Source organism: Myotis lucifugus, unplaced genomic scaffold (genome assembly GCF_000147115.1).
Source record: "Myotis lucifugus unplaced genomic scaffold, Myoluc2.0 scaffold_99, whole genome shotgun sequence".
Taxonomy (NCBI): domain Eukaryota; kingdom Metazoa; phylum Chordata; class Mammalia; order Chiroptera; family Vespertilionidae; genus Myotis; species Myotis lucifugus.
In genome coordinates, this window is record NW_005871147.1 from 4063458 (window position 1) to 4090509 (window position 27052).

General features: G+C 39.4%; 1 protein-coding gene across 2 annotated transcripts in view; it reads left to right on the forward strand.

Annotated features, from left to right (window-relative positions):
* AATF (apoptosis antagonizing transcription factor) overlaps positions 1–27052 on the forward strand; it is an 86433-nt gene that overhangs the window by 39613 nt on the left and 19768 nt on the right. For both annotated transcript variants that reach the window (XM_023756839.1, XM_006092252.3), the window contains exons 9-10: positions 19599–19666; positions 21499–21579. In XM_023756839.1, coding sequence (XP_023612607.1) covers positions 19599–19666; positions 21499–21579 — 149 coding nt within the window. The remainder of the gene's footprint in view (positions 1–19598; positions 19667–21498; positions 21580–27052) is intronic.

Sequence of the window (27052 nt, forward strand, 5' to 3'; positions counted from 1 at the left end):
TTGAAGAAACATTTCAAACACAAATGGTCATGGGAGTTTACTAAGCAAACATATGGCCCAAATTGTCTTTTCTATACTAATAAGCACAATGTCAGCTGGCTGACTGTAAATTAAACCCAGGATTCCAGCAGCATTTTAGAATTTGGCACTCCTCAAGAAATGGGGCACACTACCAGTTCACTAAGTAGTCATGGTGTCTTCTTATGAAATCATATTCAATGTATAGCTTCTTTAAAGTAAATTATAGGGACAAGTTTTAGCATAGAAAGGGAAAGTTTATAAGCATCTTATAAAGGGATGTGTATTGTGGATGTAGACTAGAACATAATTGCTTTAAAGTTAGATAGCATCCTTGAAGACCATCAAGTCCAAACTAAAAGACAGTTTTGTCTTTTTACAAATGAGCCTAGAGAAGATAAATAACTAGTGTAGGATCAGCCCACTTAGTGAGTTGGGACATTAAAGCCCAGGTGTTCTTGCTCCCAGTTTGATTTCTTTCCAGAACATTATGCTGCCTTTTGACCTGACATGTATAAAAATCCACATGAGAGTTTCCTTTTCAGATTAATATCTGTTTAGGAAATTAGAGATCCAGTGTATCCATTTGCACTCTGACAAGTCACATGTATCACTTTTGTGCAATTATGAAATTCATTCAATTAACATTTATTATACCAGATGCTAGGCTTATAAAGACTAATAAGACAAAATCAATGCCCAAGGAATTTGTGTCATCTAACAATAGTAAGGTTCTCTGCAATTTTGTGTAGTCATATAGCTCCTCTTTAAGAGTATGGCTTTATTAAAATTTAAGTGGAGAAGATAAGTGGTGAAAGAGAGCAATCAGGTCCTTGATATAAAAACATACATCCAGTCCTCTAGTGTTGTATTATCACAAATACGCTTCAAACATTTATTAGCATACTGGTATTTCTCTCAACATACACCTGATCTAATTCCTAAAGTCATTTTTTCGTAACCTGTAAAGGTCTCTAAGAGATGCTATTAGATATAAACTTGGGTTAATATAAATTCTCTATTTTTCAAGAATATAGTCACTGGTAGAAGCCAGATTGAGATATCCACTGAAACTTATTTCAGGTTAGAAAAGACTTCCGGTATTTGAGGGTTCATTTGCTATGGCCTGCTTTTTGTGTATTTCAGAAATTTTTTATGCTAAAGGAGAAGAAAAGCCTTCAGATTTCTTTCTTCCTTCCATTAATTCATTCAACAAATATTTGGGTACCCATTATGTGTTTATTGAGTGACTACTATTCTAAGATGTGCTGTTTAATGCAGTAGCCACTAGCCACATGTAGCTATTTAAATTGAATTAAAATAAAATAAGTTAAAATTTCAGCTCTTGAGTCAGTTATACTAGCCACATTTCAAGTGCTAAGTAGCCACATGTGCAAGTAGTGGCTACTGTGTTAGACGGTGCAAATATAGAGTATTTCCATCATCACAGAAGTTTCTATTGGAGCTGTGTTAGGGGCTAGAACAAAGCAAAGTCATGTCCTCATGAGCTTTATCTAGCTTAGAAATAGGGTGAAATTGGGGAATACGTTGTGACACTGCAGTAGAAAATGACAAAACTGGCCCTAGCTGGTTTGGCTCGGTGAATAGAGCATCAGCCTTCGGACTGAAGAGTCCCAGGTTCAATTCCAGTCAAGGGCACATACCCGGGTTGTGGGCCCTATCCCTCATGTGGGCCTGATCCTCAAATGGGGGGCGTGCAGGAGGCGGCCGATGGATGATTCTCTCTCATTATTGACGTTTCTATCTCTCTCTCTCTCCCTCTCCTTCCTCTCTGAAATCAATAAAAATATATTTTAAAAAAAGAAAAAGAAAATGATAAAACTGAGTATAAGTAAAGGAAGTACTAGAGCAGCGGTTCTCAACCTGTGGGTCGCGACCCCTTTGGTGGTCGAACGACCCTTTCACAGGCGTCGTCTAAGACCATCCTGCATATCAGATATTTACATTACGATTCATAACAGTAGCAACATTACAGTTATGAAGTAGCAACGAAAATAATTTTATGGTTGGGTCACAGCATGAGGAACTGTATTTAAAGGGTCAGAAGGTTGAGAACCACTGTACTAGAGTAAAGATGGGATGGTTACTGTTTTTACATAGGACAGTGGTCGGCAAACTCATTAATCAACAGAGCCAAATATCAACAGCACAAAGATTGAAATTTCTTTTGAGAGCCAAATTTTTTAAACTTAAACAATATAGGTAGGTACATTGTTATTAACTTAATTAGGGTACTCCTAAGCTGGCTTTTGCTAAAAACGTCCTCAGTCTGATTGAGGTACGTTCACTGAGGTCAACCCCGTCCAACTCTCCCATCCACACTCGTCTTGTATACTTGTTTCAGATAGACAAGTGTGGATGGGAGAGTTGGAAGGGGTTGACCTCAGCGAACATACCTCAAAACAATGTATCTCCCCTGTGCTGCGTATCCCGCAGCCCGCCTGCGCTGCGTCCCCCGCGTCTCCCATCGCCCGACTGACTGACACCCCCCACTTCTTCTAACATCACTTCTTCAAAATAGACTCGCCCAGGCCGAAAACCGACTTCTGTGCATGGGCCACGAAGTTTCAATCGCACTGTACGTGCGCGCCCGCACGTGGTATTTTGTGGAAGAGCCACACTCAAGGGGCCAAAGAGCCGCATGTGGCTCGCGAGCCTCGGTTTGCCGACCACTGCCCTAGGCCAGTGGTCGGCAAACTCATTAGTCAACAGAGCCAAATATCAACAGTACAATGATTAAAATTTCTTTTGAGAGCCAAATTTTTTAAACTTAAACTATATAGGTAGGTACATTGCTATTAATTTAATTAAGGTACTCCTAAGGCTTAGGAAGAGCCACACTCAAAGGGCCAAAGAGCCACATGTGGCTTGCGAGCCGCAGTTTGCCAACCACGGAGTTAGGCATATAGATCAATGGAATACAGTTGAGACTCCAGAAATAAACCCTTATTTTTATGGTCAATTGATTTTCGACAGAGGTGCCAAAGCAATTCAGTGGAGGAAAGAATAGTCTTTTCAACAGATAGTGCTAAGTCAACTTGATATCCACACACTAAAGAATGAAATTAGAGCCCTCCCTTATACCTACACAAAAATTAACTCGTAATGGATCATATACCTAAATATAAGAGCTAAAACTATAAAACTTTGAGAAGAAAAAATAGGAGTAAATCTATATGACCTTGGAGTAGGCAGTGGCTTCTTAGATGTTACAACAAAAGCACAGTGACAAAAAGCACACACACAACAGATAAATTTGGATTTCACTGAAATAAACTTTTGTTCTGTAAAGTTATCATTAGGAAAGTGAAAAGACCCATAAAATGGAAGAAAATATTTGCAAATCATATATCTGATAAGGGACTGGTATTTAGAATATATAGAGAACTCTTACAACTCAATAATAAAAGACAAATAGTCCAAAAAAAGGGCAAAGAATCTGAATAAACATTTCTCCAAAAATATATTTCAATGATCAATAAGTGCAGGAAAAGCTGCTCAGTATTGTTAGTCTTTAGGAAAATGCAAATCAAAATCACAATGAATACCACTTTACACCACTAGGACAGCTATGGTCAAAAAAGAAATATTAACAAGTGTTGGGGAGGATATGGAGAATTGGAAACTTTCTTACTTGATAGTGGGAATGTAATTTGGTATAGCCTCTTTGGAAAACAGTTTGGCAGTTCCTCAAACATTAAACATAGATTACCATCTGACTCAGCAATTCCACTCTTAGGTGTATACCCAAGGGAAATGAAAGCGTATATTCACACAAAAACTTGCATGTGAATATTTGCAACATTATTCATAATAGCCACAAAGGAAACAACCCAAATGTCCCTCAACTGATAATTGAATAAACAAAACATGGGGTATCCATACAATAGAATATTATCCTATATAATAAAAGGCTAATATGCAAATTGTCCCCTTGGGCGGTCGTTTGACCAGGAGACCGGGAGTTCGACCACTCGCTATGACTTGTGCTGACCACCAGGGGGCGGTGCGGAACATGGCTGGCGTCGGCGATGCCACGCGACGCTGGCAGCAGGTGGCAGTGGAGGTGCTGCTGTTCCTGATGGGCCCTAGGAGAGCGGGAGCCCGGTGGGATGGTGGAGCAGGTGAGCAGGCGGCACCAGGTCAAGGCGGGTGCGAGAGGGGCCGATTGCCCTGCTGATCGCCCTGCAGACAGCGACCAGTGGGGGGGCGGGGGGGGGGCAGGGCTGCTACCCGGATCCCAGGTGCTGAGGGAGCCAGGCGGGGGGAGGGAAGCGGGGCGACCCCAATCGCTTGCCCCGCAGGTGGGATGGTGGAGCAGGTGAGGGGGCGGCGGGTGATGTTGGGGGTGATATGGAGGGTAACAGTTAATGGGTAATAGGTTTCTTTTGGGAGTGATGAGAATATTCTAAAATTGATTGTAGTGATGGTTACACAACTCTGAATATACAAAACCTTGAATCGTGCGATTTAAATAGGTGAGTTGCATGCTATGTGAATGATATCTAAATAAAGTTGTGTTTTTGTTTGTTTGTTTTAAAGAAGAGAGTGACCTACTATGTTAAATGTTGTGGACAGATCATATAAGTACTGAGAATTGACCATTCATTTTAGTAACGTGGAAGTCATTGGTGACCTTGACAAAAACTGTTTTGGTAGAGTGATAGAATGGGTTAAAAAAAAAGAATGGAGCCCTAACCGGTTTGGCTCAGTGGATAGAGCATCAGCCTGCGGACTCAAGGGTTCCAGGTTCAATTCCGGTCAAGGGCATGTACCTTGGTTGTGGGCACATCCCCAGTAGGGAGTGTGCAGGAGGCAGCTGATCGATGTTTCTCTCTCATCGATGTTTCTAACTCTCTATCCCTCTCCCTTCCTCTCTGTAAAAAATCAATAAAATATATTTTTAAAAAAAAGAATGGAAAGAGAGAAATTGGAGACAGTGTGTCAGCAGCTTCGATCAGATTTGCTATAAAGGGAATAGAGAAAATGGGGCAGCAGATAGAAGGGCAAGTGGAGGATCGGGAGAGTTTTTTTGTTTTAAGATAGAATTTGTATTTTGTATGCTGTTTATATGCTGATGGAAATGATGGAGTAGAGGGAGAAATGGATATCTCAGGAAAGAGGTGAGAATTGCTAGTGAGTACACAAAGTAGAGAGGGGGTGGACTGACGGACAGTTCATCCATAGATATTGGAGGGAAGGCAGAGTATATGGATAAAATTGCAAGTAGATAAGGGATGGGAGCATATGGAAGTTCTCATCTGAATCTGAGTGCTTTTATTTTATTTTACTTTATTTTAATTTTATGAATTTAAGAGGCTAAGGGTGAGAAGTGGCAAAATTTGAGAGAAGAGAGGGTGTGGCAAAGTCACTTGAGAGGGTGGGAGAATGAGTGGATAAGGAACTGTAGTGAAATTGTCAGGTAGCACTTACCCACAAAAGGTAGTGCTAATGAATTTAAAGTGAGACCAGTTCACATGATCTTGGCCTTTTCTTTAGCCAGTTCAGTTGTGTGGATGCAGGTTCTGAGATTTAAGATGGTTGGGGTTTTGCCAAGGAAGTACAGGTACATAATCCTATGTGCAATTCTGAAATTTAAAAAGTTCTAAAAACTCTGTTTTTTGTTTGTTTTAGTTTGGCAAACCATTGTGGCAATATCTGATCTGAGTGGTCATGAAGCTATATAAACCTGTAAGGCTTTATTTATCCCACTTAGTTGGAATAGTCAAGTATTCTGCTATAGAAATATTAATATGTTTGACTTTGGGACAGTGCCCCAGGCCCAGCTGGGGCATTTAGGGTGTATCCTAAAAATTCTGAATTCCAAGACACATGGATCCCTAAGGGATTGTGGATCTGTATGACAAAGGGACTGCCTGCAAGGCAGTTAAGGATGTATACCAGGAGTGATTATCCTGATGAACTGAGTTTGCATCCACCTCAGGAGGGAAATGAGCCCATGAGGAGAGGAGCAGGGTTGCTGAAAAGGTAGCAGGATCAATGCGTTATTGATCCTGGTGGGACTGAAGAATTATTGGAGTCTGAATGCTAGAGGGAGAATGCTAGAAAGACAGGTTGAGGTTTGTTTCAGCTGGATTTTTAGTCCTCAAAAGGGACATAATTACAGAATATAAGTTAGTACTACCCTTTCGGTTTCTTTCTTGTGAATCCTTTTTAGTTAAATTGTCTCTAGTTCTGAAGGACTTCTTCTTTATTCTTTTAATACAAATGATGTATTGTATGGTGCCATTAAAAGAAACATTGCCAAAGAATGCCCAGAAATAGTCTTTGTACGAGCTGGTGTCCCAAAGAATATGTAACCCTTCTGCCCACTTTTGTTTTAGATAGAAGAAGAAAAAAGATACACACCAGGACATCTGTCTGCTGACGAGGGGACAGAATACTGGAAATGGAGCTATTGGAAATTCTAAAAAGTAGCACTTTCTGTATATTCTTACTTTTGGTATGGATTGGAAAGAAAGGCTTAATGCAGTCACTTAGTCTTTGTAAAATTCATTTTAGTTGTAGGAAAAAGAAACAAGAAGCAAATTGGCAAAAAGAAATTCCTTAGCATTTGCATTGCCCAATTCTTACTCTTTTTTTTTCTTATCCTATCTTTAAACATCAGATCCTAATACTGATAGTGATTTACCTACGGTTCTAGTTAATAATTAGACCTTGGGAGCATTCTATGTCATGCCTAATGGAATATATGGGGTCTGATGAGAAAGTTTTCTGTTTTGACTAATAAATTTTAACCCAAATGGCCAAGCCTAGTGAAATATTATAGCCTTTGAAATATTTTAGGACTTGTGCTGAGAAAACAGTGTTACTTTATTCAGTGAATGAATTTATTTATCATCCTTTCCAAACCACATGCCTTAGCTCTAGCTTTGGGGTGGGGGGTGGGGGGTGGGGAGGGGCTGAATCAGACACTGGAAAAACTAATCAAATCCTTAAAGACCAAGGGCAGTGAGGCAATTAGGCTGACTTTTTCAATGGTAGCCTCTAGCTATACATTTTCTTATTTTAGTAACCAAAGGTGGGTTATTTGTAACTTCAGTATTAAGATACATTTGGATTTTATTCTCACATCTCGATTTCCCTCCATTTTTCCCTATATCATTTTTCTTGTAATGATTGTATTTGCCATTGCAGGAGTTGGATGCTTTTCATCCTTGATCACAAGATCTAGAAGACTGCTCGCTACCCCTTTCATTTTAGAAATATTGTTGAGTAATCACTATGTGAAAGGTAGTATGCAGAGTACTATGGGAGGTAAGAATTTGAGTCAGACTATACCCTGCCCTCAAGAAGTTTACAGCCAAGCAAAAGAGATGACATAAACATAAACAACCAGAAGGCTTGGTGAGGGGATTTTGAAGAATTCAGAAGAAGGAGAAATTAATAACAGTTTGGCGGAATTAGAGAATGTTGCAGGGAGGAGGAGATGGTATTTGATCTAGGTCTTCAAAGAAGGATAGATAGCATTTTAGATAGGATGAGATTGAGAGGGAAGGCCTCTGGGTGGAGGGAACTTGTGATCAGAGTATGAAGGAGGTAGTAGCAGGTCATGGAAAGGGAATAGCCATTAGTTGTTCAAATAGAAGTGATAATGGAGATGATCACTTTTGTTCCAATTTATCATGGTCTAGTTTGGAAAAGTCCTGCAAATAATAGCATATTTTTCAAGTATTGACTTAGTATTTTTGTATTTTCTGCTTTTCCTTCATTTCACATTTTATTTTTTATCTACTATTGAAAATCAGTAGAAAGGAAAAATAGAATTATTGTGCTTGTTCATTGTTAGCAGCTGTAGTGATTTAGCTAAGGAAGATGTTGAGTTTTTTTGTTTTTTGTTTGTCTAAATGGGATTTTGGAATTACAAGTATTATTATCTGGTGCTGAAAATATTTCTATTTATCAAATACTTACATTTTGTTAAATGCTTTACTTTTATCATTGTTCAAAATCCCAAATCAACTTGATGAAGTACAATTACTGCTACTTTATAGATGAGGAAACTGAGTCCCAGAAGTGCAATAACTTGTCCCAAATCACACAGCTAGTAGGGGGCATAGCTGGAATTCAAAACCCAGATGTGTCAGACTCCAAAACCACAGCATTATTCTGACTCGTTGGTAGATATTTACAGTTATATTGAACTGTGCAGCACACATGCGCATGCAATTGAAAGCTCTTATCTAGAAGCATTAGATCTTAGGAAATGGGAGATGGAAACCTGTGACTGTGATTTGACAAACCTGTTTCATAGATAAAATATATTTAAATATATTGATGCAGATCTTTATATTACAAAAATGTCATGACACCTTTCTTGCAGTAAAAGGACCAACTCAAGAGATACCACAGAAAGGGCCAGGGTATGAGGGGTGGTTAGAGGAAGCAAAAACGAACCAACTTTTTCCTTTGGAAAATGAGACCCAAGAGGGAGGATAGACCTACATTATTTTAACAGTAAAAGAATGAGAAATGTTTTAATATCTTTTCATTCAGTTGCATTAAATAGGTTTTTTTAAAATATATTTTTATTGATTTCAGATAGGAAGGGGAAGGGAGAGAGAGATAGAAACATCAATGAAGAGAGAATCATTGATTGGCTGCCTCCTGCACGCCCCACACTGGGGATTAAGCCTGCAACCCAAGCATGTGCCCTTGACTGGAATCGAATTTGGGACCCTTCATTCCACAGGCTGACGCTCTATCCACTGAGCCACGCAGGCTGGGCAGTTTTTTGTTTTTTAATCCTCACCTAAGGATATGGTTTTATTGATTTTGGGGGGAGGGAGAATGGGAAGAGAGAGAGAGAGAAACATTGATTGGTTGCCTCCCGTACGTGCCCCGAATGGAGATCAAACCCGCAACCTTTTAGTGTACGGACTACGCTCCAACTGAGCCACCTGGCCTGGGCTATTTTTGTTTTTTAAATTCAGGTACTCTTGAGATGGCTAAATTAAAAAAGGTAATTCTCACCCACTTAAACCACCTAGTTCTCTAGGTCTTATGCAAGATCCTTTAGAAGGAGAATATTGTTTGGGAGGAAGAATTGCTGATAATAGTAATGATAAAAACAAGTAGGTTCCTCAGTTGTTTAGGTGGATAGTTGTACTCTGGATTAGAATCAGGGTATTATATAATGTAATCCTTTTGTTTAAAAACAGTGACAAGGAGTGTGTGTGTGTGTGTCTGTGTGTAATAAACAAATATTTTATCTTTTACCCCCAGAAATAATTTTCACCCTGTGTTTGTGTGTGTGTGTGTGTGTGTGTGTGTATTACATTTTTATTGATTTCAGAGAGAGAGCGAGAGAGAGACAGAAACATCAATGATGAGAGAGAATCATCTGTTGGCTTCCTCCTGCACACCTCACACTGGGGATTGAGCTCACAATCTGGGCATGTGCCTCTACCGGGAATCAAATCATGACCTGGTTCATAGGTCAGTGCTCAACCACTGAGCCAGACCAGCTGGGGCCCTCTGTGTATATATTAACTGAGCTCCTTCAATGGGACAATGCAAGGGATAGAATGATAAGCACAGTCAGATACACTCTCTGCTCTCTGTGAAGCATACAGTCAGCTAGTGGAGGAAGTAGACGTTAATCAACTAATTCACTAATAAAATGTAAATTAAGTACAACAAAAACACAGTGTGTATGTGTGTGGAGGGATGCATGTAAGAAAGGTTTCCCTGAGGAAGAGATGATTAAGCTGAAATTTAACGAATGAGTAGAGAAAGAGTAGGATATAAGCAGGTAAATGGTTAGGGACACATGTTCCAGGCAGTGCGTATACACAAAGGGCTCTGTGGTGGGAGTGAGCCTGGGAGCATTTCAGGTATAGAGCAAACACTGGTGGGACTGGAGTGTGGAGGTGGAAGGCTAGGCTGGAGAGGTAGATAAAGGGCCAGACTGTGTTGGGCCTTTACGCTGTAATAAGAATTTTATCTTCTGGCATATTTACATTTTTAAAATATTACTCTGATATAATGAGGAGAGCAAAATGGAAGAGAGGAAAGAGTACATTTTGCTAAGGAAATTATACTAACACAGGTGAAATCATGTCTGTTTTATTCTTCATTATTTTCCTAGTGTGCTTAAATAAGTATTTATGGAATAAATGAAGAAAATAATAGCCTGCCCGGCTGGCGTGGTTCAGTGGTTGAGTGTCGACCTATGAACCAGGAGATCATGGTTTGATTCCCAATCAGGGCACATACCCAGGTGCGGTCTTGATCCCCAGTGTGGGGTGTGCAGGAGGCAGCCAATCAATGATTCTCTGTCATCATTGACATTTCTCTCTCTCTCCCTCTCCCTTCCCTCTCTGAAATCAATAAAAATATATTTTTTTAAAAAGAAAATAATAGCCTCTATTAGGGTATAGGCATTGGAGATAGAGAAAAATGGACAAATTCCTGAATTAGTGGATCATATATATAAGACTTGGAGATAGATTAGGTATCAAGCGTAAGGAAAAGGAATTCCAGGGATAACTCTTAGGTCATTGAAGCCTTGAGAATAGAATGAAGCTCGGGGAAAGCATATGGAGTGAGAAGAAAAAAAGCTTGGAACTGACTTTTGAGGAATGTTAGCATTTAATGTTTGAATGTGGAGTAAAGCAAAGAAGGTGCCTCAAAGATTCTAAGAAAAGTGTTTTAGGAAGGTGAGAATGTCTAGTGTCACTTGCTGCTTCAAGAAGTCTGGTAAGATGAGTAATGACAGATGTCCTTTAGATATGGATATCTGGAATTCTTGGCATACGTTGTTTTAGTAGAATAATGGAGGTAGAAATAGCATAACAGTATAGAGTTGGTTGAGGAATGAATAGGCAATGTAGAAAGGAAACAGAAAAAAGTTACCCAAGAGGAGTGGAATCATTTTGTGACAATTTTATACTATAGGCATGTACAGTAATTCCTTCCCGGATATTTGAAATTATAGTATATGTGGATTTATTTTTTGTACACTTCAAATATAGTATATAGAAATTGCATGTGACTCCTTTTGGGGATAATTTGAAAGACTGGAGAGGTGAGAACAATAACAAAAAATTGATGATAAAGTAGAAGGCAGAGCAGAAATAGATACATTTTCACTAAGAATTCTTAAGGGAACTAGAGAGGAAGCTGAGGGAAGAGTAGATCCAGGCCTTATGAGTCTGCTTTTTGTTATCTCTCAATGACAGAGGGACAGAAACACATGTAAGAGGCTTTGGCTTCACTTCTTTCATATGCTCTCTATGTGTTGGGGAGAGAGTTTGAGAAATCCTGACTCAGCAAGGCTAAGTAAGTTAAATAGAGGGTTGCCTCAAGCTTTTTTCCATATCATGCATCTGTGAGCCAGGGAAGCCTGAGAGGTATGAATCAATAATTATGGGTCACAAATTCAGAAAGGCAGGGAATATGTGACCATAAAAACAAGTGCTTTAAAAATTACTTGGGTTTTAGACAAGAGTGCCAAAACAATTCAAAGAATAGTCTTTCAGCAAATGGTACAATTGGATATCCACATGCAAAAGAATGAGATTAGACCCCTACCTCACACCATGCACAGAAGTTAACTCAAAATGGATTATAGATCTATATATAAGAGCTAAAACTATAAAATGCTTAGAAGAAAACATAGGAGTAAATCTTTATAACCTTGGTTAGGCAGTGGTGTCTTAGATAGAACACCAGAAGTGCAAATGACAAATGAAAAAAATTGGACTACATCAAAATTGAAATTACTGGAGATGATGCCATCAAGAAAGGTGAAAGACAACCCACAGAATGGGAGTTGATAAGAGACTGATATCTAGAATATATAAAGTACTCTTACAACTCAAGAATAAAAAGACAACCTAAAATTAATTAAAGAATGGGCAAAGCATCTGAATAGACATTTCTTCAAAGAAGATATACAAATGGCCAGTAAACACACGAAGATACTCAACCTCATTAGCCATCAGGGAAATGCAAATCAAAACCATAGAAAGATGAGATAATACTTTACATTCACTTGGGTGGCTATCATCAAAAAGATAATAACAAGCGCTGGCAAGGATATAGAAAATTGGACCTCTCAAACATTGCTGGGAACATTAAGTCATGCAGCTCCTTTGGAAAAACAGTTAGGCAGTTCCTCAAAATTTTAAACATAGAGTAACTGTATGACCTAGCAATTTCATCCTAGGTATAGAGAAATGAAAGCATATATTTGCACAAAAATTTGTAATGACTGTTTATAGCAGCATATATGTGTGTGTGTGTGTGTGTGTGTGTGTGTGTGTGTGTGTGTATGCATATGCCTAATATGCAAATCGTCCCTTTGGCAGTTCAACTGGGAGACAGGGAGTTCGATCTCTCACTATGATGAGCGCTGACCACCAGGGGGTGGCATGGAACGAAGAAAGGCCCCAGCAGGCAGCCGGAAGGCCCTAATTGGCCCTGATTGCTGACCAGGCCTAGGGACCCTACCCATGCATGAATTTTGTGCACCGGGCCTCTAGTTATTCATAATAGTCATAAAACGGAAACAACTAAAATGTCCTTCAATGGATGAATGGTTAAACAAAATATGGTGTATTCATACAATGGAATATTATTCAGCCATAAAAAGGAATGAAGTACTGACACATGCTACAATATGGATGAACCTTTAAAACATGTTAAGTGAAAGAAGCCAGTCATAAAAGGCCATATATTGTATGATCCCATTTATATGAAATTAGGGGCTCAGTGCACGAATTCTTGCACCTTGAAAGATACTGTGGGCTGTGAGGCTGTGGTGGGCACAGGGGCAGGTCTCCACCCATTCTCTGCGCCCCTGCCCGGCCCCTCCCACCGTGGCCACTGGTCCCCTGTCAGCCAGCAGCCCCGCTCCCTCCGCTGCTGCTCCCACGTGCTGATGGCGCCAGCCCCGCTTGTACCCGCTGATGGCGCGGAGCGAGTGGGACCAGCGCCAGCAGTGGGTGTGAGTGGTGGCTGCTGTCCTGATCGCCCCTCAGGAGCAGGGGGAGGTGGAGAAGCCCTCAGGGGCGATCAGGGCCAGCTGCTGCCACTTGCACCCGCTGATGGCGCCAAGTGACAGGACCGGTGTCGGGTGCCGGCAGTGGGTGCGAGCGGCGGCTCCGATGCCGGCTGTGGGTGCAAGCGGGGATGTCACTGGCAGCAGGTGCGAGAAGAAGCTCCGGCGCCAGCAGTGGGTACAAGCGGGGCCGGTGCCGGCAGCAGGTGCAAACGCCGGGTGGGACCAGGTCACGCAGGAGCAAAGAATTTCCAGTAACCACCAGAAGCTCACCCTGCCTTGGTCTGGCACCCCTGCTCACCTGCTCCACCATTCCGCTGCAGCCAACTCCTGCCATGTTCCGCGCATGCCCCCTGGTGGTCAGCACATGTCATAGTGACCGGTTGTTCGGTTGTTTCGCTGTTTGGTCTATTTGCATATTAGGGTTTTATATATATAGATGTCCAGAATGGCATATCATAAAGACAGAAAGATTAGTGGTTGCTTAAGGCTATCAGGATATATGGCTGGGGTATACTGGGGATGACAGTTAATAAATGTGGGGTAGGGATGAAAATGTACAAAAATGAAATGTGGTGATGATTGCATAACTCTGAATTTACTAAAATACACTAAATATATACATTTTGAATGGATGGATTGTAAGTGGATTATATCTCAGAGCTGTTAACAATTATTTGCATTATCTGCAGCAATTAAAAATAAATGTTCATCAGTATTATTTCTAATATATTGCCATGTTTAGAAAACAGAAAAATATTCTAAGGGTTTTAATCTGTATTTTCTCAATCCTCCTGCTCTTTTCCCCCTTGTAGAAATTGTAAAATTTCTCAGTGTGAATTTGCAGACTGGGAAGATTTTTCAGAAACATCTATATCTTTTCTCTGGGCATTGCTGAATTAATACTGACACATTCTTCTTGGCTTCTCCATTGCCTAAGAAATGTTATAATAGTAGAGTGCTAATAAGTTCTGGAGGGTAAAAACTTCCCTTACTTTTAATTATTTTCCTAATTACTTGCATATTTAAAAATAATATATACTACTATTGATTTGTCAATTTTAGTCATTTATCAATAATTTCTTGATTTTTGGTAGTGAGGCCCTAGCTCTCTTATATGCCCTCCCTCCACACTTCAGTTCTCCATTCTCCATGTACATTGTCAAGAGTTTTGTGAAAACAAGTGTTATACTGTTATAACTAAATAAATGTTCACAAGTAATAGACTGTGATTACATTTCCTCACAAATTTGTTTTCTCCTAGAGCTAATACTACGTGTTTTTAAACAATTTGCTTCATTTCTTGTGTATCTCTTGGTATTTTCCTCCCACTCGCTCAAAATGCCTCAAGTATCTATACTAATAAAAGCCTATGTGGTCGTCACGCCGTGATGCCCTCACGCTGTAACAAGCCATCACCAGGAGGCTGCGTGCGCAGCGGGTGCGAGCAGGTGGGTGGGGACTTGATGCTGTGTGTGTGGCGCGGAGGTGGGTTCCGGTGGCTCCACATGGCACGGAGGCGGGACCCCTGGCTCTGGTCTACCTCTTTGGGGCAATTCATTGAGGAGCGCCGGATGGGTGGGTGGGGCCTACCTCTTTGGGGAGCTCAATCGCGGGGCTCCCGCACTATGAGAGGGCACAGGCCAGACTGGGGAACCCCCACCCCCACCCCTCCGAGTGCATGAATTTCATGCACCAGGCCTCTAGTATAAAATAACCTATTACTTTCCCCCTCCTTCTGTCTTTTCCCCAGAGACCTTCCTCCAGAGGTCCCTGGACTTTGTTCTTTCTGGAATGGCTGCTCCCGGGGCCACTGTCATCTGTGGTCTTGCCTTAGCTTCTTTCCTGAGTTAGACCTATTTCTGAACATCTTATTCTTTTTCTTTCTTGCTGTATGCTCTCATTTTACTGAAGCACAACTTCCTGTGAAAGGAGTATGTGGAAAGTAAATTGTGTAACTCTCATACTTGGTTAACACTTTGGCTGTGTATGGAATTTGAGGTTGAAAGTCATTTTCCTTAGAATTTTTAAGGCATTGCTCAGCTGTCCTCTGGTATCTGCTATTGCTATTGAGATGTCTAATCCCATTTAGATTTTCATTCCTTAAATGACTATATAATTTATTGTCAAAACTAGGACACTTAAGGTGCTTGCCTTGAAAGAATACTAGGATAGCAGCATAACCGGGACTCTCCGGGGTAAACTGGGACATGCGGTCACCCTCTTTAATATGTGACCTGTTTTTCTCTAGTCATTTAGGATCTTCTCTTTGCTTCTTGTGTTCCACATTTCATGATGATATGTCTTGGGAAAATCTTTTTTCATTCATTGTACTAGATCTTTGTAGGTTCATTCCTGTCCTTCGATTTTGGGAAATTTTCATTGTTTCTTAAATAATGTTCTCCCAGCCTTTGTTAGTCAGATGTTTGACATTCTGGATTGTCTTCCAGATTTTTTTTTCTCACAAATAAGCAAGGGGATATTATTTTTTCACCTCTTGGTTTTGTATCTGAAAGATTTTTGTATATTTACCTTCCAGTCATTCTATTGAAATTGAATTTTTTTTCTGTTTGTGTTTAATTTCTTGTTTTACTTTTTTTCTCAGCATCCTGTTCTTATGGAAGTGTATCCATCTCTCCCCCCCACCCCCCGTTGCTTTCTTGAGTCCCTTTTTTTTCTGTTTGTTTTGGTCTATGTCTGAGGCTTTCTTCAGATGCTGATGACCCTTACCTGTCTCTTCATATTTAAGAGGAAGGCATTCAAAAGTATCTCTGAAAACTGACCATAGCTTTTTTGGCTTCTTTATAATTGTGCTGTGAACTCACCTCTTTTGACTGGAATATTCTCAAATGTCAGAACTAGGACATTTTATTTTCTGGGGAGGGAGAACATGGATCAGCCCTGCAGTCTCTCCAGAAAAGAATCCTCCTCTGTTCTGCTGCCTAGATGGTTTAATGTGTGGGTGCTAGCATTCTGTGCCTAGGGTATGGGAAGGAAGCTGAAGGGCCCAGAGAGAAGCACAGTGTCTTTCCCTTATGCCTCATCCCAGCCTTCAGTGCCTCCTATTTCTCTGTCTGGCGCTTCTGTGGCTCAATTTTTCCAGAGAATCAAACTTCCTTACCCCGCCCCCTTCACCCCCCACCCTCTCCAGTGAGAGGAAGTGGTGAGGGGGTAATGGAGAGGACCCAGTAGTTCTGCCCCCTCCCCTTCTCCACCTTTCATGGTTACTGCCACTCCAAGAGCTCATCTTCCCAAGGCTTCTGTGGGTCTAATTAGCTCCACCCCCACCTTATTCCCTCTGGGCACTTGAGTGATAACTTCCTTTTACTCCTCCATCTCCTGACTGTCTTTGAAAAATTTATGAAAATCTGCTCTCATTAGCTCTTCCTTTCTCTTCTTTCTTGTGGGTTAATACATTTATTTTATTCCTCTACTGTCTTTTAGAGGCTTGAGAAGGGAGAAGAAATAAACTAATGTGTTCAATCTGCCATTTTTAACTGATTCTGGCATACATTTTTCTAGGGAAAGTATTATAAATGCTGATTAGATGCTGCATAGTACTAGCAATGCTATTCCTCATGTATGTTGTTATGGGTTAAATAGGCTTCTGTGGGCTGACCTGGAAACCTAACACTATCTATGATTTTCCCCTAGAACTCAAGAAACAATCCAGCTTTTCTGAGTTGACTCTCTGGAGGAATTATAACAGGCTAGAACAAAAATATTTCACACATCGCTCCATTTCCCGAGTCACATAGAAAATTACAAATATTGTGTCATCATTGTCAAAATTAAAAGCTCCAATAACTGTAACCAAAACCTGAATTTTAATGGAAAAGTTTGTTCATAAAGTTCAGCTTATAAAAATTGAACCGAGAAGCAAAATTGAATTCTTCAGCAATATCCCTAAAGCTTCATTTTTTTTCTGCAACTTTTCTGAAAGCAGTTTTCCTAATTAAATTTAAACCCAGTGATAGTGATAGCTGTGGGAAATAGTAATAGCCATGGGAATAGTTTACTTGTATTTTCTTGCTACCTTTTTATTACTACTATACACACAACAGGATTTTTTGAAATATTGGATTGAATAAACTAGACAGCCAGATAGACCAAGAAAACCATCTTCCTAATCACGAATGACTGCGAATAGCCATGCAAGGCACTTGGGTGGTGTAAATGCAAACCAGCATATGTAAAGCACCCAGAGTGCTGGAAAGTAAACACTGCACCAACCTGGTGTTTGGATTGCAGAGGCCACTGCAAGTGTAATGGATCCACTGCAGTTGGGCGGCTCCTATTTTCAGCCTCCGGGAAGGACATATGGGGCTTTCTTCTAGAGGATCACCCCTTTTGTGCTGGGGCAGCCTTCCATGAGCACTTGCTCCCAGTGGCCATGACAGCCCCAGTCTCAAGGGATCAGAGCTGATTAGGAAAACCAGGAACGGTTGTAATTTCTTATGTGGCTGGAACAAGGTAAGGGCAGTGAGATGCAGTCATTCCATTTCTGTTTTATTTTTCTCTCTTCTTCTTCTTCATCTAAAAAAAAAATTTTTTTTTTTATTACTAACCTCTCCCTCTTTTCCCTCCCAACCTTGCTTTTGACAGCATATTGACTAGGGACCAGAAGCCCATTTTTGCTTAGCCTTAAGGGCAGCTGTTTACAGAGTAGCAGTGTTACAGAGGTTTACTGTGTCGTATGTCTGTGTAACACTGGATTTGGATCTTGTATTTAGCTGCCAGAAGTGACTGTGATGAAGTAGGAGAGATAAACTGATAGATTGGCTGCCAGAAAGGTGTTGGGAATCAATCAGATAAACAGGGTAGAGAAATAGCTTGCTGTTTTCTAGTGATAATAAACCAGTGGCCTCTGGTCCCCGCATTTTAAACATAATTGCTATAGTAATAGTGTCTAAAATAAGCAAATGAGAAAACATCACAGGCAGTTCTTTAATTGCAATTGAGATATCCTTTTCCCTTTTACAATAAAGATTCATCTTATATGGAAATTAATATTTTTATAAATTTGTTTTATTTCTTCCAGTGCCTACTTACACAAATGAAAATGAGAGCATGAACTACTTTCATAGGAGTTTATTCCTCCTTCTCTATCCTCCCACAGTCTTCAGTTATTTAACTTGGTGAAATATCTGTATTGCTGCCATGCCTTACCTATTAAGCAATTACTTATTATTGTGAAGAAACAAGTTTTATAGTCAAACTAGTATTATTGACAGATGATTAGCAAGAACTAGTTTATTTTGGTGTCTCCCCTTAGATTTCTCTTAGAAGATTTTTGGAATTTTAATCTCTGTTCCCATTCCCCTGCATACTTACAGCACTTCTATAGGAGAGATGATATGCAGTTTTATTATTGTAATTTAAAATTCTCCTCTTTTAATGTTTACCTTTTAAATCCATTGCTTCTCTTTACCTAGGACTTTTAAGACCCAGTGCAAATGGTCAGGTCTATGTGAAAGATACAGATTTATACTCTGATTGCATGCAGTGGACTACCCAGGATTAAGAGGAGAGTAGAAGAGTAGGATAGAGTTCCTATGGAGTTAATTGTATAGGATGAGAGACTGGTTTTCTGTGTTGTATTTGTAATGCGCACATGTTTTTTTTTTAGGTTCTCTCTTAAAATTATTGTGGCTGTGAATGTGTTGGTGTCATATATGGTTAAATCACTTAATAGTTAGCAGGGTAGAGTACTAGCTATGGAAAGCAAGAGAATGAAGTCCACACCTTTAATTATCCTATATAATAAAAGGCTAATATGCAAATTGTCCCCTCAACCAGGAGTTTGACCAGGGGGCTCGGCCCCGCCCTGATAGTCCCCCCACCCTGATTGGGGGCGGGGCTGGCCCGCCAATCACCCACAGCCCCTCCCCCTGGCTAGCCCCTTCCCCAATCACCCCTCCCCCCTGATCGGGGGCGGGGCAGGCCTGCCAACTTCCCCCGTCCTCTCCCTCTGGCTGGCCCAGCCCGATCAGCCCCGGGGCCGGCCGGCCAGATCATACCGTGCATGAATTCATGCACCGGGCCTCTAGCATATAATAAAGGCTTTTGCTTGAGGAAGACCTTCCTGACTGCTGGAGATTATAGGTCAGAAGTTAACTATGTACCATGATCCTGTTCGTGAGAAGCTGATGCATCTTCCTTTTTGCCACGTAGCCCTTCCCACCTGACCTTTTAAAGATTGTCCATTGATATCGATGAGGTGGACAAAACTAATCATAAAAACAATGAAGGGGATGTTGCAGATTCATTGATCCATTTGAAATGAACTGCAGTACAATAAGTCTTCCAAATGGACTTCTGTTCTCAGCTACTGCTCTAGCCACCTTTTTAAGGATATATAAATATGAAAGGGTTAATGGGAATTCAGCCATGCTCTTGCCATTGGGTTGTCCCTTATTTATTGTAGTTTTAGAGATGTTGCTATGCCATTCAAAATTCCTACAGTGTCCTTTTAAAGTTAGTTGGTGCTGGGAGATAATAAATAAACCAGTTGCTTCATTTTTTCCCCTAGCTCCTTCGAGAACTCATAGAACGGAAGACCAGCTCATTGGATCCCAATGATCAGGTGGCCATGGGAAGGTAATTTAGATATGGCTATCTATTTATGCAAGCAGCCTACATAATAGTTTCTCCCTTTGATTTCCTTTAATTCTGCCTCCAAGGTAATGATTGGCCCTATGATTATAGAAGTTGAGTAAGATTATAAGAGCTAGAAAGACAAAGTGATGGAAACCCTAATTGTTTACCCTACATTCCCTTAGGTGCAGTTGGAATAAGAGATTATAAATACATGTTTGTTCTAGGGTTTTTCAAAATCCTTCTTATGCTCTATGCTCTCTGATTTGGATTGTGACTGTATCTGTATCAATCTCTGACCAGTGGATAAAAAGAAACCCCAAATGTGTGCTCTCAGCTGTCAGATGTGGCACTGCCTACAACAGGTTCCTTGCTCGTAGTTGAATCTGCTTTGTTAGAGTCTGCCCTAATTTAGACCTCCACCCCTCAGTAAAAGCTTCAGCACAATTAGAAATGGAACGTGGCAGCATTACCCAGATGTCAGGGGAGAATGCAAAGTAGTGAAGGAAGGCTCTTGTGTGTATGCTTCATCCTGTGGTTGGAAAATAAAAAGGGCATTTAGAGTGCTACCTAATGAATAGTGTACATTTAAATAGCCATGAGCCATAATTTGCAAAAGCCTGAAAGGAAACAAAAGCTGCAAGTGCCAGAGTAGATTCTTTGAAGAGAAACATTTGGAGAATGCAAAGAAAAATTTGTGTTGACGAAATAATTTTGAGTAAAACATTATTTGAATTTTAGGATAGGATGTTGTTGGTATTTTGTGTCTCCCTGGAATGTTATAGAGAGCTGTTCACTATAAATTTAATGTGATAGCGTAAATTGTATTTAAGTGGTGATTATATTGTACATTTATCTCACTTTACAATAAAATAGATTATGGTAATTAAGATTATATTAAGATTACAGTAATTGGATTTCCCTATTTTTTTTCCCCCCTGATGTTGAATTTTCATTGTATAAATCAGGTAAGATGACGAGCTTCTACTGTTTCTCCTTCTTCATTTTTCCCCATTTGTTCATATGAGCAATTTATGAAGATTTTTTTAGCCCAGTATCTTTTATTTGAAAAATTAATTCCTTTTCATCTAAAATGATTGTAGAAAATGTAAATCTTGTTTGGATCCTGACTCAAACAAACTAACTGTAAAATTGAGACAATCTGGAACATTTGAAGACTGACTGAATATTTGATAGTAAGGAATTATTGTTAACTGTTTTTAGGTGTGACAGTGGTATTGAGATTATACTGGGGAGAGGGGAGGAGAGCCCTTACCTTTTAGCAACACATTCTGAAATACCACAGATTAAATAAAAAATAGTAAAGTTACTGTAAAGCTGGTATCAGTAGTGGATAATTATTTTAAAAATTAGCAAAAAATGGAAAGCACAAGAAAAAGCAGTTGGGTATTAACAAAGGCAAAATTAGATTTAAAGAATTCATGTGTTTAAACCACACAGGATTTGCAATATTAGTAATAGAACTTGCTGCACAGCTAAAACATTAAAAGCAAACCCAAGCAGCTGTACTCAATTTGGTGGGTTTTTTCTACAGACTGGTAGATTTATTTAGTGCTTGTCACAGCAGCTCCAAATACTAAGGAGCATTGTTAACCAAATTTGCTATAGAATTTCCCAGCTGCCATTTGTTTTTTTACCATTGCACAAATCTTCTTCAATTGATTAGTCACTTTGGCCCCAGACTATCTTGAGGAACTTCATGTAGGTTGATGATTTCTTTCTGCAGGGTTGTTAGTGGGAAAAATTCCAATTTGTCAATACGTATAACTATTTCTGTTAGTGATGATGCATAACATTGCTTGTGAATTTCCCAGGCAGTGGCTTGCAATCCAGAAGTTACGAAGCAAAATCCACAAGAAAGTAGATAGGAAAGCCAGCAAAGGACGGAAACTTCGGTGAGTTACTTTTCAGAAAAAATTTGATCATATTATGTTAATATCTCTCTTCTCTTGCATTTTGCCTATTATGTCATTTTACTATTTCTTCTGGTGATTGTGTTTTTAAGGATCAGAAAAATAACTGAAACAATATTTGAGACTTTTTCTGATCCAGTTTTCCTTACTCTAAAATGGAAATAATGGTCTTAGGGTTTTTTTGTTCTACTCTTGTAAATGGGTAGGTTATGTAATATCTGCATTTCTCTGAAGGAGAAATAAGTAAACAAGGCAAGATAGTTGAAATGTCTTAGTTTAAAAAAGTGATTTCTGTAGAATGCTATAAAATTTTTGTTTTGGAGTCTTATTTAGAATAGGATTATATTGGTTCATTTCATGATGCTGTACATGTACACACTATGCTAAAAAGTTATAATTAAAGATTCCAGAGAATGTTAACAATGTGCTTAAATGAGATGAGAAGTATAATTTTTATGTGAAAACCAAGAAATTTCTGACTATAGGAAAACTCTCAACCCTGTGATTTCTTTAAGGTGTCTTATAAATATGCAGAGAAAAAAAGGAATGAGAATAGGAGTGTTTTAAATCTATGCTTTTAGATTTAGATTCCTTGTAACTATATGTATTACATTGTATCATTCACACAAAGCTTCCATGACAAAGAAACTACTTGTAATTCAGGTGCACATTGAAAAAAATTCTTAAACTCATTGTGTTAGGATAGTTTTAGGCAGGTGGCTAATCCCACATCCTTATTAGAGCCCGCCTGTCATTAAATTCCCTTTGGACAAATGTGGATCTCTCTCATTTTTAAATACCTTCAGAGAAGCAGATTTCACAACTACTTTAATGAACCTGTTTGAGTGTTTAACAGAACTTCTCAGGAAATGCTTATTTTTCTATAGCTTTGCAGAAATTACCTTTTTTCACGTGTTGAAATTTCCAAATCTTCATAGTTCCCCAGGTTCGTTTTTAGAGTAGTGGTTAAGAGCATGTACTCGAGAGCCAAGCTGCCAGAATTTAAATCCCAGCTTTGACATTGACTAGTAGTTACTTTGGGCAAAACCTTAAACTCTCTGTGCTAGTGCCTTCATCTGTAAAATGGGGGTGATAGTAGTACTGGATTGTAGGATTGCTATGAGGATTAAGAGAGTAAGTATATTTGCTACTCTTAGAACAGTGCCAGGTACATAGTATAAATATTTGTTGCCATTATTACCATCATTGTTATTGCTATTATTACTCCAAGACCGGGTCTGTCTCCTGCTCTAGTGTTCATTTACTTGCTGGTTCACATGCATGTGTCTTTTGTACATGTCTCTTCTATACACGCCACCCCTGTACGGACTTGAAAAAGAAAGTTACTAATAGTACTGTATAATTGGCCAAGCTTATTCTTTAATTTTGAGATCAGATTTTCCTCCAGTATTGTGCTTTAAAAATTATAGCTATATGAGACAATACATGTTCTCTAGAGAGAGAAGCCCAAGATTTCAAATTAGAAGACTTGGGTTCAAATCCTGGCTCTGTCTGGCTATATAATTTTGCTTGTTCTTTATTCTCTGTGCCTCACTTTCTCACTTATTAAGTGGAGATAATAATCCCTACTTTAAAGATTTGGTTTGACATTACTTTGGTTGTAAGCCTTCCCCAACTCCATCAGGTATTCCCTTATTCTCCTCTCTGTTGTCTCATAATATCTTATAGTGTATTAAATGCCTAGTTTGTGGGCGGATCTGTTTTCCCCATTGCACCATGAGCTTAAACATAAAGGCCATGTCCATATTAGTTAAAATTTTTTAGGTTGCAAATAAAGGAAACCTATTTAAACTAAAACAAAAAATAACAAGATTTGGTTTGAGGATTAAAATAATGTATAAATGCCTGGTACATAGTAAACATTCGAAAGTGTTTTCTATTGGCATTACTGTTGCAAATATATGCTCTTCAAAAGAATTGAGAGAGGAAAATAATGCCTTTTCTACATATTTTACTGTTATAAATTTTAAAACTATTGGGACAAGTAGCTATAGTTGTGTGCCTCTTGAGAGCAAGAATTATGCTGCTTTATCCTTTAAGACAATTCCAACCTTATTATCTGCTATAGTGCCTTATAGACATTAGTCAGCCAGAAAATGTTTTTGGATGATTATGACAGTAAAATGAACATGCTCATCAGGTAATGAGAAATGGTAGGAAGTCTAAACATAACACAGATTAAGAAACCTGGATGAGTGTTCGAGAAGTGAGCATGGCAAACACCTCAGGAGAACTATGGGTCTGTTGTTTTCCAAATCAAAATGAATTTATCGCCCTAGCTGGTTTGGCTCAATGGATAGAGTGTTGGCTTGCGGACTGAAGGGTCCTGGGTTCGATTCCAGCCAAGGGCATATGCCCGGGTTGCGGGCTCGGTCCCAAGTGGGGGGCGTGCAGGAGGCAGCCAATCAATGATTCCCTCTCATCATTGATATTTCTGTCTCTCCCTCTCCCTTCTCTGAAATCAATAAAAAAAAATATATATTTTAAAAAATGAATTTATCAGAGTTGTTATTTATTAGGTTAAAAATTTTAGAAAAAAAGGATTTTGTTTTAATAGCAACTGCTTTTCTTATATTTATTAAACCTCATTAAACTGTTCATCAGAGGTATGTGTTACTAATATATTTCTGTGTTTGTAGCATTTTGATAGTGATTGAGATTATAAATCTCCATAAATCCAGAGGCATTTGACATCTTATTCTGACAACAGGCAAGCAGGAGATAGACATTCTGCTCAAACAGGACTAAACATAAAAAGATAAGAAGGGATTTTTTAAAAGATACGAAGGGTTTCTTCTGAAGTTCTAGGAGCAATATTAGGAGCTGGATAAGACCCATTCTGCCCTCGAGGGGCATGTAGTCCGGAGACATGGCAGACAATTAGCCAATAAGTGATGCTGTGTGAGAAGTGCTATGGTAGAGATCATCCTGGTACAGGGATTACCTGACTCACTCTGGGGGAACGCAGACTGCTCAGGGAGACTTCCTGTAAGGTTCAGCATCCACACTTCACACTGAGCAGTCTAGGAACAGTTAGCCAGTGAAAGGCCAAAAAGAATAACGTTTGCAAAAATGTGTCTTGAGAGTATACATGGCCATGTGGGGAACTGCAATTACTTTGTTTTGGGAGAGACCTAAAGTGAATGTGGAGTAAGAAATGAGGCTGTATGAGTAGTGAGTGCTTGATCATAGCCAGTTGAAGAAACTTGGACTTGATTCTGTAGACTGTAGTGCGTCATTTAGGACGTTGGGCAGAGGGATGTTATCACATTTCAGTTGCATTTTAGAAAGATGAAAGGAGATGAAGGAAAGTGAGAAGGTTAGAGTTGACTCTCAAGAGTTTTCAGAGGGAAGCTGGAAGAGGAAATCGATTTTTTGTCTTTGAAGGAGGAGTAGATTCAGTTTTTTAATATGCTGAATTTAACACAACCTTGAGAAGTCCAGGTGCAATGTGGGGTCCCTAGATTGGATCCTAGAAAAGAGAAAGGACATTGGAGTAAACATGGGTGAAATTTGAGTAAGGTATATAATTTAGTTGATAGTATTATACCAGTGTTAATTTCCTGATTTTGACAATTACACTATGTTTAGGTAAATTATTAACATTAGAGGAAGTTGGGTGAAGTTAAACATGAATCTCTACTATATGTTTGCAGCTTTTCTATAAGTCTAAAATTATTGCAAAATGAAAAGTAAAAAGAAAAGTAATGAATGTGGTCATGTGTTTTGGTTTTTCAGTTTTGTCATCTGTGTTCACCTGGCTCTCAACCATAAACGTGAGGGATGTGGTCAGAATCAGAGAATGATCTTTACTAATAGTATTAGTGATAACTAACATTTATGAAACTCTCACCGTTGGGCCCTGCAGAGATAGAAAAAGCACAGGCTGTCATGCTAAACTGTCTAGGTTTGAAATCTGACTCTTCCACTGACTGGCCTTGAGACCTGGGGCACGTAACTTTATATCTCTGAGCTGCAATTTCCTCATCTATGAGGAATGAAAAGTCACATCTCATAGGTTGTTGTGCAGGTTAAATTAGCTAATTCATGTAAAGTGGTCAAAGAAAACAACTTACCCAGCATTACAGAGCTAGTTCGTAGCAAACAGGGATTTGAGCTAATTGGTCTGATTCCAGAGCCCATGCATATAACCTCTGGATGTTGAATTGTTTCTCTGGCAGGACCAAGTGGCCACAGCAGGCGCCAGAATGACAGCTGGGCTACATTAGCATTCTGCCCTGAAAGATTAAACCAAGTGGCCCAAGCTAGATGAGAATATTATGAATACTTCCTTAAATTAGACCTCAACTAGCTATCATCATTGATACTAGGTTCTACCATTGAGCAAGTTTTGTGCTTTGTTTGTGATAGGGTTGCAAAGATAAGATTTCCCGAAATGTTATAACAACAATGAACATTACCCTGTGGAAATATTAGTTGAAATGTAGCAGGTCAGTGGCATCAGCCTGGTCAGACTGGGCATGGCACCTTGCTGGTTGGATACTGGAAAATAATTTACAAAAAAGAAGAATATCTTGGTCTGGCCGGAGTGGCTCAGTTGGTTGAGCATCGTCCTGTGCACCAAAAGGTTGCATATTTGATTCCCAGTCAGGGCACATACCTGGGTTGAGGGTTTGATTCCTGGTTGAGGAGCATATGGAAGGCTCACGGTGTTTCTCTCACATTGATGTGTCTCTCTCCTTCCCCCCCCCCCTTCCTCTCTCTAAGCATCTCCTTGGATGAGGATTTAAAAATGTATATATTTTGATTTTTAGAAATAATTATAACATAACTATTGATTATCAGTATTTTACACAGCAGCATATATAAGTGGATTTGACTGTGATTTAATCAGAATCTGTAATGTAAATGAATTAGATTTTCAGGTCTTTAATAATGAGATGTCTACTGTGTTTGTCTCTATTCTTCTGCACAAAATTACATTTATCTTTTCTTAGTATGATTGGTAAAAGGTGTTTTAATACTAAAACATGCATTCATTCTCAGCAGTACTGAGAGTAGATGAAATGCATTGCTTTAAGTACACATTACTAAATGTCTTTAATCTGATTACTTCTTAAAGCTTGTCTTTCATCATGCAGTTAATAGTTATTGAATATATTGTATTACAGTGTAAAGGTATTCCACAGAGCAGTGCCATCCAATAAAAATATGTATTATAGCCCTAGCCAGTTTGGCTCAGTGAATAGAGTGTCAGCCTATGGACCGAAGGGCTCTGGTTCGATTCCAATCAAGGGCACGTACCTCGGTTGCAAATTCCTCACTGGCCTGCACCATGCTAGTGGGGAGGGGGGAAGGTGTGCAGGAGGCAACCAATCGATGTGTTTCTCTTACATCGATATTCCTCTGTCTTTCCCTCTGTCTCCCACTCTCTCTAGAAATCAATGGAAAAATATCCTCGAGTGAAGATTAA